This window comes from Rattus norvegicus, chromosome 1, assembly GCF_021556685.1.
Source record: "Rattus norvegicus strain SHRSP/BbbUtx chromosome 1, alternate assembly SHRSP_T2T, whole genome shotgun sequence".
Lineage (NCBI taxonomy): Eukaryota > Metazoa > Chordata > Mammalia > Rodentia > Muridae > Rattus > Rattus norvegicus.
The window spans coordinates 269,397,949-269,411,910 of record NC_141534.1 but is presented as its reverse complement, the minus strand read 5'-3'; the positions used below and the strand labels follow the sequence as shown (position 1 = coordinate 269,411,910).

Sequence of the window (13,962 nt, the reverse complement as noted above, 5' to 3'; positions counted from 1 at the left end):
TTCCAAGTCTACGCTGGTAGCTGAGGTGGGCCAAGCATGCTGTTGGCAGGGCCCTGGTTCTGGAATGAAGGAGCTGTACTGGATTGTTAGTGTGTCTCCCCCAATCCTGACCGCCCTGTGGAAGTACTTGTCACTTCCCTCTAAACAGAATGCTATGTTCTGAGTCTTCTGCCACATCCAGGGCCCCACAGAGGGTTTCCCTGGAAGGGAAGGAGCCGCCTAGGAACTGCAGCATGAGAGGGCACAGGCCACCCCAGGTCCTGGCAGTAAATGCCCTTGACCTTTTCCTATAGGTGGAGCCTGCTGAGGAAGCCACCCTAGCTGGGGATGCCACCCCTGCTGTGGATGCCAACAGTGGCAGTGACTTAGACCGAGTATACCTGGATCTCACACCTGTCAAGTCCTTCCTGCATAATACCAGTGAGGTCCAGGTGCAGGCCTCTCTCCCAGCGGTGCCACATCTGGATGACGTAGCTGAGACCCTCACAGTAGACCCAAAGCCAGGCACCACCCCAGAGGAGCCCTGCACAGAGTCTCCAGGAGGCCAGGAGATGCAGCAGGTACAAACTATCCTACCAACAGGTACCCAGCCACCTGGCCAACCCTTGCAGTCATAGAGCAGTGTGTGGCTTCTCTTGGCACAGAGGCAGCCAGAGGGTCAAGAGCCTTCGGAGCCCATCGAGCCCACCCCGAGAGTCACCACGGTTAAGCTGCAGGCCGAGCAGCAGAGAATCTCCTTCCCAGCCAACTGCCCAGACACCATGGCTTCTGTCCCCATCAGTGCCAGCCCACCTGTGAAGGACAAGCTGAGGGTGACCAGTGCAGGTATAACCACTTTATAAGGCTCAACACTTTAGAAGTGGCGAGTCAGCCTGTTCCCCTTCTTCCTTGCACGAGAGGATGGGTTCACAGAGGTGAGGGAACCTGCCCCGGACCACCCCAACAACAAAAGTGAGGGCCACATTCCACCCCGGCATCACTGTGGGGCTGGCAGCCAGCATGGATGTTCTGCCTCCTCGACCCTGGGTCTAAGTCTAGGGTGAGGGCTTAGGTCCAGCTCCCATCCATTCCTGCTGATATAATCCGTTCCCTCCCTGGTCTGTAGAAATCAAACTTGGGAAGAACCGGACAGAGGCGGAAGTGAAGCGGTACACGGAGGAGAAGAGGAGGCTGGAGAGGAGTAAGGAGGAGATTCGAGGACACCTGGCTCAGCTCCGCAGGGAGAAGAGGGAGCTCAAGGAGACCCTGTTAAGATGCACAGGTAGGGGGCCAGGGTGGAGGACGGAACCTTGTCTCAACACACATGGGCTTCCAGGGGGAAGAACCTGGATTTGTCATATGCCTCTGGATCCCTTGGTTTGAGTCCCCTCACCCTTGAAAAGGATCCTTCTCTTTTGGTCCTGTCTGAGGTTATCTCTGCCTGGGTCGGAGGGCCAGCGTCCAGGTCACCAGGAGTTGGTTAGGTTGTTCCCAGGTTGACTCTCAGCCTAGGTTTGAGGTCTGGGTCAGCTGACTGATGTGCCAAGCCATGCCTAGGCTAAACACCCCTGCGGGGCACTCTTTAATTTCCAGCCTGTTGTCTTAAGTGCCTAAGATCAGAGACACTTGGAAAGAAGTCCAAGGCCTTCCAGGTGATTTTCCAGTCTCTGGTGGCTCCTGGGAGGTTGCCTAGCAACTTACCTTCGAGGCCTCTCAGGATTCCTTGACCTGGATCTCATTTGATATTTAAATCACAGAGTTGCACCAGCAAGCACAACCAGCCTGACAGGTTTGCAGACAAATGCAACAAGTTCCTGGGAAGCTTATGGTGACAGTTGAAGGACTGCCTTGGGGACGGAGTCTCTCCACGTTTTAGTTGTCAGGACAGAGTCCATTTGTCCGTCAGTGAACCCATCTAATGTGCACAGAGCAGTGGGTTTTTAATATATAGTCAACCAGCAGTTGCACTGGAGACTTTTCCATTCTTATGACAAAATACCATGACCAAGGCAACTTATAAAAGAAAGGATATAATGTAGGGCTCATAGTTCTGGAGGAGTTGAGTCTGTGACAGTCATGGTGGGGATGACAGCTGACTGGAGAGATAGCTGAGAGCTCACATGTTGAGACAGAACCACATAGCAAGAGAGAGCACTAACCAGCAAGGCCACACCTTCTCCAGCAAGGCCACACCTTCTCCAGCAAGGCCACACCTCCTAATCCTTCCTAAACAGTTCCACTATCTGGGGACCAAGCATTCAAACATACGAGCCAGTGGACATCATTCTCCTTCAGACTACCACATCATAATTCGTTTCTTGAACCCCCAAAGAAACCTGCCTGTACCCAGCATGACTCCCTGTCCTCTGCAGCAAGTTTGATCCTCTCTACAGATAAGGGAGTTGTGGCCAAGCTGGAGCAGGCATTGAAGAGAATAGATGAGGAATGCCGGCTGGAGGAGAGCAGGCGTGTGGACCTCGAGCTCAGCATCGTGGAGGTGAAGGACAACCTGAAGAAGGCAGAGGCTGGGCCTGTGACCCTGGGCACCACTGTGGATACCACCCACCTGGACAACATGAGCCCTCGTGTGAGTGCTGGGCTCTGGGGCTCCTCTGAGCTCTATACAGGGTCTCCTGGCACAGGTTGGGAGAAGTGGTAGATTATATATATATATATATATATATATATATATATATATATATACACAACTTTGACCCAGCCCTGTTCTCCTTCTCAGCCACAGCCCAAAGCTGCCACCCCCACCTCCACTCCAGACTCTACGCCAGTCAACTCTGCATCCGTGCTTAAGAACAGGCCTCTTTCCGTCATGGTCACAGGCAAAGGCACTGTTCTGCAGAAAGCGAAGGTAAGCGGCCCCTCTTCAGCTGCAGCTGGAGCTTTGTGGCTTTTGGCTCTGAGTGTGAGGCGTGCTCTCAGCAGAATGCTACCATGGCTCAGTCTTTACCACCCATTAAGCAGAAAAGTGCTTTATATTAATCAAGTGTTCTTCCCGACGACGAGCCCAAGGGCCACTCAGCAGTAGGTTCCAGGGACTGGCTGTGACTGAAATGTTTTCAACCCAAAAAGGTTTCTTCCATCAAAACCAAAGAAGCCAGGGACAAAAGGCTCAATAAAGTAAAAGCAGGGCCTGATCCCGTGACAGTTTTTACCCACCCCCCCAGGGCAAAAGGAGAAGCCCTGTTAATCCATAACTCACTGGTACAGTAAGAAACCTTTGAGGAATGACCCGCTGGCTTTGACAAATTCTGCTCTTTGTTCCCATCCTGTGTACATGCTGGAAAAAGTTGGACACCCACACCCTCACCAACGGTGAACTATTAAATCCATTTAATTGTATATAAGCCCCCTACTGCCTCACTCCTGCAGACATCACTAATCGATCACAGCATTCAGCTGTGCTCCTTCCAGGGGAATGACGCTCTAGCTCTGTTTGTAACTGCTTTGGAGCCATGGTTTTTCTTACCTTTTTCTACATCTATGAAGGAAGAGACAGAGGATAACTTTCTCCTTGGGGGGGCTGGGTCCTTTATGTCTGTACTGTAGGAATGGGAGAAGAAAGGAGCCAGTTAGGAAACAAGATTTGCCTAAAGACTCTTATAAGGTCATGGATCTTGCTGACAATCCTGCTCCGGTCAAGTCTTCCATAAAACAGCAGCAACTCTGAGGAAAGGTGAGTCTGTTTACAAGAAAGAGCAAGGGACGAGATGCTCGAAGCTTCGGTGACGGCCCTGTCCCCTCTTCAAGCCAAAGGGAACACAGCGGCGGCGGCATCGGTGGCGTCTCCGGAGACGAAACCTACTGGCTGTCCATGAGACGACATACTTCCCTTTTTCTTTCCTAAGATTTCATCCATCACTCAACTGCTTTATCAAGACTTTTTTTAGGTAGTGAAAAAATGGCCACATCGCTTTTGGTTATGAGGAGAATCTAAATTTCTGACCCCCCTCTCTCTTATCCCGTACTTGGCAGTGCTAAGGTTTAAATCATGCGTTGCCCCCATGTCTGTCCTCCATATTGGGGGGCGGGGCTCAACGTGGCCTTTGACGATCTTAAAAGAACATTAGAACCCTGGAATCAGTAGCAGAGGGACATACTGGGAACTGAGCTAAGGGACTGTCGCCCCCTAGGTCACTAAGGACCTCGCCCCAGTCCAGACAAACTTTCAAACTATGCTGTATTATATAGGAGGAAAAATCCTGTGTTTACAGACTCTGTCCTGTGGCCAGGCTGCTCTTAAGAAAAGAGTTAATTACCTCTTCATTACCACGTTAAAGGTGTTTTAAATTTCTGGTCCCCTTGCAAGGAAAACAGCCGTGAATTAGAGTAGCCTTTCTTGTCAGTCAGATTGGCAGCCAGTGCTGTCTTCACACACTGTCTCCCTGTGACAGCATTAACTTGTGTTGATACATTTCATCTGTTACCTGCCCCATCTCTGAGCAGTTGGAGCCAGTTACCTCACACTGGTTTCTGAAGGCTAAATGTTTTTACACGTATATTATTGTCTTTCTAATCCCAGGGCATTTTATTTTCTGTATCATAAACACTTGGTGACCTTTATCAAGTGGCGAGTTAGACTTTTTTTTTTTTTAAATAAAATGTTCATTGTATTTTGGGTTTCCCTTGTATTTTATGGGACGGCACGGGGCAAACATCTTATTTACACACTGAACTTCAAAATATACACTGTAAAAACTGTCAGAGCCACAGAGGGAAGCCTAGCAAGAGACCTTAAGGCTCCTTAATCCGGTAGCCTGAAAGAAAGTATCAATCGTATGATTGACAAGGTTCCACACACAGGCAGCAACTACAGAAGCTGATTTCATGCAGACGACTGACCTCTGGAGGTTAGCAGGCGCCTAAGCAGTTCTTGGGGAAAAGAACCACACCAGTTTGTAGAAGCCTGCATAGGCAACGACTAAGGAGATTTGGAACATAAATGTTTTATTTTATGTTTAAAAATCATCAAGACCAAATTCTGACTCCTTGAACCTGGTGCCGACAACCCCAAAGTAAAGTAGAATATAGCAGAATGACAAGAAAGCTGTTAAGTTCTGACGCAGAGAAGAGTTTACCAGAAGGTACTATGACAACAGCTGGGCAGAAGTTTGGGAAACCCTAGTGTTCCATGATAAAGTGAGCACTGCTTTGCGGTGACGTCTACAAATCGGTTCAATGATTGAAATGTAACAGTATGTCACATTCACATCCCAGTGTAAATGTGAAGGGGAAAAAATACTGCAAACCTGGAGTAGTGTCTCAGCCAGCCAGACTGGCGCACAGAACACGGACAGTTTACGGCACTGGCCGCACATGGGACGTGTCATTACCAGTGCTTCTCAGATGCTGTCCTGTAGCTCCCAGAGCTCTACAAATCACTTCTTCTGAAAACCCAGCTTCAAACAGCAGGGGGGTGGGGAACGGATGTGTTAGTGCTGCAGTTAAGTATCTAGTTTGCCAAGGATAGTCCAAAGAATCTGCGTTGCCAGGGGATACAAATAGTCCTGAGGGACAAATGACCAATCTGTCTTGAAACATTACCGACTGGGCACAAGACACATATTAAGACAGAACAGCATAGAAAGGTTTGAGAGCACACCTCCCGGGCACCCCTCACCCCTCACTTGCTGAGTTTGAGAAGTCTGCCCATCACTGCCACCACTAAGAGGAGGGCAGCCAACGTACTGCCACTCTCTCCCAAGTAAACTCTGAAAGGAAGCCCCTCTGGAGGGTGACTGCTCAGCGCCCAGACCAATCACACACACTGTTCCCACAATATGCCCCTCCCCTATGTACAAACTGGTTAGTTGGTCAGATGGCTGTCTGAGACCTTCCCAGGTCTCCCCTATTCATAGATCTGGTCACCAGAAAAAATAAAATCACAAATGGCACATAATCCCTTTTCAAACTAGATCCATAGGAGCTGTCTTTTGGAAAATGGAGAAGCCCACCTTTTGCACCAATCACCAGGTGGTGAGCTCTGACAGAAACCTTTTTCAACATCTGTCTAGTTAATCTGTGATGACCCTCATACGGGTCTTCAGATCTCTCCAGCCTGCCCCTTATCCTCAGGAAAAGTGACAAGGCAGCTTACCTTAACAAGGTACAAACAGATACAGGAGGTAAATACTGACACATCAGGCCTTTCCATCATCACCACAGTGAGTGACAGCTGCTACTGTCCTAAGCAGTGTCCCCTGTGGCAGAGGCTTATGGGCAAAACGGCTCTTAGAGCTAGAAGCAGATGCTCCAGGGCCCCCAGGAGATTTACTTGGCTGACGATAGGGCCTTTCAGACTCCAACATGCTTGGGAGCTTGCTGGGAGGGGGTTGGCTGTTGTCTTCCTGTAGGCTCTCGGCGGAAGCTGTGTGCCATGGGGGCATCTCCTCTCAAGACGCCTAGGAAAAAAATGAATTCTGATGGTGGCCGAGTCTTCGCTTCAGCTAGTAGCTACTTCATGTCCTTTTTACTCACAGCTCCATCCCCAAGTGAAAGGTGTCAGACTACAGGCTCCCATCCACCTGTCCCCACCTCCTCTTGGCCACTAGAAGCCGGTGTGTACCAAGGGCTGAGAAGCTATAACTCAAATTGTCTTGATTTCTAAGGAGGCCCCAGTCTGTTACTTGTGTCTCCTTAAAGCTACTTCCTCCCAAAGCCCTGGTAATTGCACTCCCCTCCAGCAGGCTTTTCTGCTCCCGTCACCATCACCGGAGATGCTCAAGAAAGAATGGCCACTAGCTGCCACAGTGTGTTTACCTACCCACATGTCTCTGGACCCACATCCTTTGACACCATCCCCCATACTCTGGATCTCTCCATGTTGCTAACTAAGGCCCCACCTCCCGGATGTCATGGTTGTCTTCAATGCACGTGACTCCTAATGTAACATTCTAACAGTATGAGTAGTAATAGTGTTACATAGTAACATTCTAATGCACGATACTGTTGCACTGCTCACTCTGTCTCCTCCTTAAAATGGAAACTTCATAAAGGCAGGCTTTCTCTTATCCATCAGCCCATATCTCCTACTCTAAACAAAACAGAAAACCAAACAAACAGCCTGTAAGCCCTTCCAAGTGTTTCATAGGGGAATGAATAAATGATTGAATGACTCGACCTGCCTCCTGCTGAGTCTGTAGAACTTGGCAGGACTAAGGAGACCACCCCCATCCATGCTTGAGCAGTAGGGATCCACTCACGGTTCTCACAGTGGGGGCCTTCCCAGCCACCCCAGCACTCGCATCGGTAACTGCCGTTCTTCAGGATACAGGTGCCTTCATTCATGCATGGGCTAGGTTTGCAGAGGCTGACTGGCCGCTTGGCTTCTGCAAAGGAGCATGTGCCCAGGTCTGGGTCAGATCCAAGCAAACTCAGCTCAATCATATAGTCTGTGGGGCTGGGTTAACACCCCAGTGTCTCCCGTGGTCCTGCAGCAACAGGTTGGCACATGAGCGGTAACACTGGAGACCTTTGTGGGATTATAGGGTTTAGCACATACGCTCACACCTGGCAAGTGGGGACTAGGGAGCTGTCTTCCTCACAACAACACGTGTAAAGGCTCGGGCAAAGGTCTTGTGTCAAGACAGCCCTAAGGGACATGTACTTACTCCCACTCACCTCTGCATAGCCACTCGATGAGCGTGTCCTGATGGTACCGCAGGTCCGTGTAAGCTGCCACATGGATCAGGTAGTCCCGTGGACCAGCAAGCCTCCTCACTGTCTCCTTGAGGACAGCTCCCACACTCATTACCAAGACTGAGATGCCATTGTCTCTCAGCTTCTGGGCAGGGACAGCTGCATCTTCTGCCCCACTGCCACCTGTGAGCATCACCACAGCCTTGGGGACACCGGGGCGGGCTCCCCTCTGGACCGTCATCACCTTGTCCTCAATGTGCAGCAAGGCTGTGCCAGCAGAGCCCACACCCCCTAGGTAGGGGGCCTGGCTCATGGCCCGCAGCACAGAAGCACGGGTGGGATGGGTGTCAAGTCCGAAAGCGGTCTGCACCTGGTTACCGTATACCACCAGGCCAACCTGTGTCACGTCAGGATTCACATCAAAGCGGAGGGTGCATTTCCTGATGAAGCTCTGCATTTGAGCAAAGTTCTCACCTCCCACTGAGGCAGAGGCATCCAACAGGAAGACCAGATCTAGTGACTGTGCCTGGCAGCCTGGAGGAGAAGCAGAATAGGTCCCTTGTCTAGATCTGGCTGGTACAGCATGGCTGTTCTGTGCAAATGGCCACCCTGATGACATTCCCAGCCTCCTGCTAAGAATAGCCATTAGGGCTGGCCGTGCTGTACTCTCCATCAAAGGGAATGCATTTTTTAAGTTTGAAACTGTATACATTCTAACGTGAGCCGGTGGGAGCTGCTTGACCTCCGCCTCCCTCCCCCATCTTTTTTTTTTTTCCTTGCTGGCTTAACTGGTGATCTTGGGCCTCAGCACTGAGGCCAGGAGATGATGAAGCCAAGCTTCCTGCTGGCCCGGGTCACTCACCTTTGGTCTTTGGAAGTGTCCAGCATATGGGATTTGGGGGGCCCTGACCACAGCAGGTGCATCGTGCAGTGCCTGCCCACTGTGCACAGGGCATCAAGCAGACTGATGCCCGCCATCTACGGAGTGGTGATTTATGACTTACGGGTAGGAAATGACCACAAATATAGAATAGAGTCAGCAACACAGTGGGAAAGCAGGGAGAGAAGGGGGAGGGGATAGAGGGACAGCAAGACAAGAAGTGACTGCGAAGGTGCTTGGAGAATCCCTGTGGAGGTGATGGTTCTGCTAGCTCTGGAGTAGGAGAGAGCTGAAGCTGACGGGCAGGCAGGGTGCCCCTAAGCTGGGAAGCATCTTCCTGTGTGGGAGCTGCCAAGACAGCAGCAGCCAGGCAGGAAGTTCTCAGAAGCTGGTGGAAGGGGCTCGGGTTTCTTTCAGATGCACAGAGAGCCACTGGGATGGTTTAAATATATAGTCAAAGGGTCTGGTGGTCTGATAATGTTAGCTTTTAGAAACCACACCAGACACAAGGAAAATAGAGAACCTGCCACAACCCCTGAGGAGACAGATCCACTAACTGTCCTGTGAGGGCCATTTCTACCACTAACTGTCCTGTGAGGGCCATTTCTGGCTTTGGGAACAAGATATCAGGTAAAAGCTAAGTAGTAATGTATCTATCATGTTCTGTTAAATGCAACAATGACCTATTCTAATGCCAGGAGTTGGATGGATATGGGAACCCTCTGCAATAGGCATGCCTTTCAATATATATATATATTTCAATATATATATATGTGTGTATACACAAATATATATGTATATATAACAAATATATATGTATATATGTATATGTGCGTATGTATACACAAACAAATATATGTCTATGTCTATGTCTATATATACAAACAAATATATGTCTATGTCTATGTCTATATATACAAACAAATATATGTCTATGTCTATGTCTATATATACAAACAAATATATGTCTATGTCTATGTCTATATATACAAACAAATATATGTCTATGTCTATGTCTATGTCTATATATACAAACAAATATATATGTATGTATGTATGTGTACACACACACACACACACACACACAACACAAACAAAATCATTTGCCATAGGAGACTGGCCTAGAGGACAGGACTCAAGGGACATGATGACCCGAAGCCTCTGGGAACAGTAACCGGCCTTGGAGGCTAAGTCCCATGTGAGGTTTCTTCCATTCAGCTCCCCAGGGAAGCACCGAAGTACCCTCTTAGGAATGTGTTCCAGCTCTGCCATCTCGGGTACCACAAGGCTTTTTGCATGGCCCTGCTTACTCCCACGGCTCCCATTTTTCCACTGACTACTGCTCACAAGATCAGCCTCATTGGTAAGGAGACAGAATGAAAGGGAGTGTTACAGCACACGCCAGGCAGATGGAGTAGGCATCATCTTATAAAATGTTCACTTTGGTTGTGTTCAAGTGTGCGGCACATGCATGTGTGCATGTGTGCATGTGTGTTCCATGGACACACTTCTAGTTAACCACCGAAGAGGTCAAGAAAACTGCTGTTCTCAAGCAGGCGTAAAAGACTCAGAACTCCTTAAGACTAACAATGATCAAGTATAATTAGTAACAGCATCTATAGTCAGAAGCACGCTCGGACATGACTTATCCAGTCCTCACAAGAAGCCCCCACAGAATTCTACACCCAGGCCCTGATTCTAGGTCCCACTGCAGAAAAGGATGGCTATGGGGCCAAGAAGACAGACAGACAGAAGGACCTGTTTGCTGACCGGCCAGCCCCAGGTTAGGCTGCACTCTTACCTGGCCGTGGTTGGCTACATAGCCTCCTCTGCAGCTCTGGGATTTGGCTGAACATGTCCCGAGGGTCTGTGTGGATGATCACATGCTTCCGGCTACCCGTGATCCTCTCCAGCTCTGCCCGCATGAGCTCATTTCCCATGCCCAGGAGTAGCAGCTCCCGGGCCCTCGCATGATCTGCTGGCCCAGCCACCTCATCTTGGGCGTGTGATTCAGTGAGCAGAACCACTACTCTGCGTGGCCTGTCCTGTCCTGTCCGGCTGGCACTCCCAAAGCCATGCTCTGTCACCTGCAGCAAGGCACTCCCGGTCAGAGTTGGGCCACCGCTGAAGGGAATGCTGTCAAGGATCCTGACCAGGTCTGGCACATGCTGGTACTCCCCAACAGGCACCGCCACCATTAGATCCCTGCTGTAACTGGCTACCCCAACACGGGCTCGGGAGTCCTCACTCAGCACGGCCTGCACAAAGCGCTTCACAAAGGCCTTGGCCTGACGGAAGCCCTCCGGAGTGGTGCCTGCAGAACTGTCCAGCAGGAAGAGGACATCGATCCTGCATTCCAGGCTCAGCTTCGGGGCTGTTGGGATCACAGTGATACACGCTGTCACCTAGGGCTGCTGTGGTGTTGCAGACCAATACCATTCAAGATGCCTTTAGACTACTTCAGACACAAGAAACCTCCCAGAAGATGCTGAAGCAAAGAGACTCGTGCCCCTGGGAGTAAGTGTCCAGGGCTCTCCACTCAGAGACTCAGACGCAGAATGTTTCTTGCCACCTCTGCTAAGGGACACAGTCCAAGTGCTCTTTATAAAGGAGCATGAGTTTGTTCTTCAACTTCATTTCCCACTGTACTTAGGTCCCTTGAGTCCTGAGCTGTCTCTGTCAGCCTCTAAGGTCATGGAAACATGGCCCTATATTTCTTCAGAAGCTTCCCTGTTCCGCTGATTACACATATAGCTATAATCACGGAGTCATTTTGATGTATAAGGTTTACTTCTCCTATATGGATTGCAAGGAGGGCACCAGCACATTTGTATAAATGACGTAAGTGTGCTGGGCACACACTAAGCACTTTACAGAACCTCGCATCTCTCCCCACGGGCTGAGGCTTATAGAACTCCACTGCACAGCTTTAAAATCAAAAGATGCCAGGTCTTCTTGCTCCTGTCTTTCCAGAAGGGAGGAAATGAGCCACAGATGTGCTCAGACACCAGGCAGCAGCTACCCGACAGCCCTGCCGGGTGCCGCCATTTGGATTAATCACAGGGCACCTGAGGCTGCATCACAGGACAGAACAGTGGGCTACGGGGAAAGGAGGTGGGTTGAAATTTTACCAGTTGCTTTCTACTCAGCAGGTAGCAGGGGACGAAGGGAGGGTAAAGCCAGGCCTTGCCTGCTTCCACTGAGTCAGTCTTGGGACTCCCAGGTATATACATACCACAGTTGACTTCCCCTCCGAATGCCAGTGGGCAGAGACAGTGGTACCTGTCCACACCTTCTGGAATGCACGTGCCTCCATTTTGGCATGGCTGGGAGTCACAGGGGCCTACCAGAGAGACACCCATTAAAAGCCGAGACGACAGGCACGGAGTGCAAAGTACCAGACTGAAGGTTGCCCCCCAACTTTCTGCTCACACCACCTAGTAGGAGAGCAGCCAAGCTGTCACAGCTAAGAAAGAACACCTAGAAGAGGGGCTCGGTGCAGTTGGAGGACCTTGGTAAGGTCCGTGCCAATTGGGTCAAGGGTAGGTCTACGCTGCTGTGCTTCCGCTGTGGTGCCAGGATCTGGGTATCATTATCCAAGGCGTCTGAGAAGGTCCAGAGGGGCCCAGGGTTGCCATAACAACTAACTTGTGTTTTACCTGGGTTTACTAAGGATGGCGATATCCTTAGCAACAAGGTGACTGCTTGGCTGTGGGATGAAGGGCCCCTTTCTTTGTTCAAGAACAACCTAGGGTTGCCTAAGTCTCCTGCCTCGTGGCACAGAGAGCCCAGTGATGAACACAGCCACCTCTGCCTCTGCGGGCCATCTTAATTCACCTTCCTAAGCTTCACTCTCCTCACACTTCTCCCACAATCAGTGGGAGACAAAATAGATGAATCCGTGAGACGTCCTGGCGTGGAGCAAACGCTCTGGAGAGACGCCAAGACCTTTGCTTTTGAATGCGCAGTGCATACTCTGGGCGATGCCTCCTCAAGTCTGGCGGGAAGCACGGGAAAGCCAGCCTACCCCAAAGCCCCGCCTTTCTAAAGTGTCTGAGCGATGGCACCCTGTAGCCACGGATTGCTTGAGTTCCCTGCTCAGTAGCAACTATGAAAATGAAGCTTAAACCCCCAAAGTCACAGGGAGCAAAGGATCTTTGTGAGTTAGTGCAAACTTAAGGGACAGCTAGATGAGAGTGTCACCACTGGGACCGGGAAGTGTTTCTTCTTCAAAACAGTAGCATATTTATTAGTTGCAGCACTGGGATTGAAGGATAGACTGATCAGTGGTAGATACTAACCGCATTGAGTGAGCATCATGGGGAACTCTTGGGGGCTCAAGACGTACAGCCACAGAGGCCTTTATTGAGTATCTGCCATGGGGACAAGGCCACAAAGCAAGGTCCCACTTTATCCTCATGGAGACAGGAAGGGGGAGGAGCTCCCTGAGCAGAAGTCGACTGGCCAGGGGAGAGCAGAGACTCAAGCTCAGGTCTTGGGGGCCATACTTTCTGAACAGCCATGGCCTCTGAGTCAGTTTCTCCTTCATACCAGGGACCAGTAAACATGCGGGCTTTGGCACTTGGAAAGGATGTGTCAAGGGGCTTGCCTGACCCAGGCTCGGAGTCCTCACTCCCTGCCTGGAAGTGCTCCTTAGCTCACTGTGGGTAGCAAACCCACAAGACGATGACGAACGCCACACAGGGGTGGTTTTTGTTTGTAGGTCAGTGGGGGTGGGTACTGGGGACCCTGGTGAATGGTGTTTAATGGTGCCGACATATCATCCTGCCTGGGATTCTATAGTGAAGTAATACCTAGAGGGTTCTCAGTAGGACCCCACCCATGAGGCCTTCCACAGTGGAGAGCGGGAGAGAGAGAATGTAGACCTCAGGCAAATGCTAGGGTGTCTCCCCAAGTTTAACGTTAGACATCGGTGAAGTTGCTGCTACTCCGTGTGTTTCCCACCGATGAAAAGCACATTGGCTAACGGGGTAATTCCAAAGCCACTATTCCATCCGAAGCAAAGCTACACCATTGAGCACATGAAGGGAAAGCACGGCAGGAACACACTCTTGACCAACGTCCACCCCTCTTGCCCTGGGGTGGCATCCCAACCCCACATCTGCTCAGTTCTATCAGTGTCCCGTCATAAACCAGCCTCAGAGAGATTTCGTGGGTCCGAGAGGCAAACCATACCTGGACAGATGGTTCTGTAGCAATTGGCGGGGTGAGTCTGGAACACTCTCTTCCAGCTACAATTCAAGGAAATGCAGTGGTAGGATAAGCAGAGGTTTCCGAGATCACAGCACTAAAGGCTCTTTTCCTGCTTGAGATGATCCTGACTTCATTTGTAGATGAAGGGGAAGTTTCAAGGGAACCAGAGCACTTCCCTCCCTCATCCAAAAAAAAAAAAAAAAAAAAAGTAGTGATGGTGCACACTTTGCTCCCAG

The 13,962-nt window shown here is 50.3% G+C and overlaps 2 protein-coding genes across 22 annotated transcripts in view; one reads left to right on the top strand and one right to left on the bottom strand.

The window, feature by feature from the left end:
* Positions 1-4,607, top strand: part of Afap1l2 (actin filament associated protein 1-like 2) — a 97,747-nt gene extending 93,140 nt beyond the window's left edge. For all 21 annotated transcript variants that reach the window (NM_001305184.1, XM_087650179.1, XM_087650153.1 and 18 more), the window contains 6 exon segments: positions 294-560; positions 645-825; positions 1,106-1,261; positions 2,373-2,566; positions 2,717-2,845; positions 3,544-4,607. In NM_001305184.1, the coding sequence (NP_001292113.1) occupies positions 294-560; positions 645-825; positions 1,106-1,261; positions 2,373-2,566; positions 2,717-2,845; positions 3,544-3,570 (954 nt within the window). In that variant the 3' untranslated portion in view covers positions 3,571-4,607.
* Positions 4,608-4,916: 309 nt separating this feature from the next.
* The window catches only part of Vwa2 (von Willebrand factor A domain containing 2), a 40,265-nt gene continuing 31,219 nt past the window's right edge, over positions 4,917-13,962 (bottom strand). The window contains 6 exon segments of the mRNA NM_001432174.1: positions 4,917-6,395; positions 7,197-7,322; positions 7,615-8,166; positions 10,314-10,886; positions 11,748-11,855; positions 13,709-13,764. Coding sequence (NP_001419103.1) covers positions 6,289-6,395; positions 7,197-7,322; positions 7,615-8,166; positions 10,314-10,886; positions 11,748-11,855; positions 13,709-13,764 — 1,522 coding nt within the window. The 3' untranslated portion in view covers positions 4,917-6,288.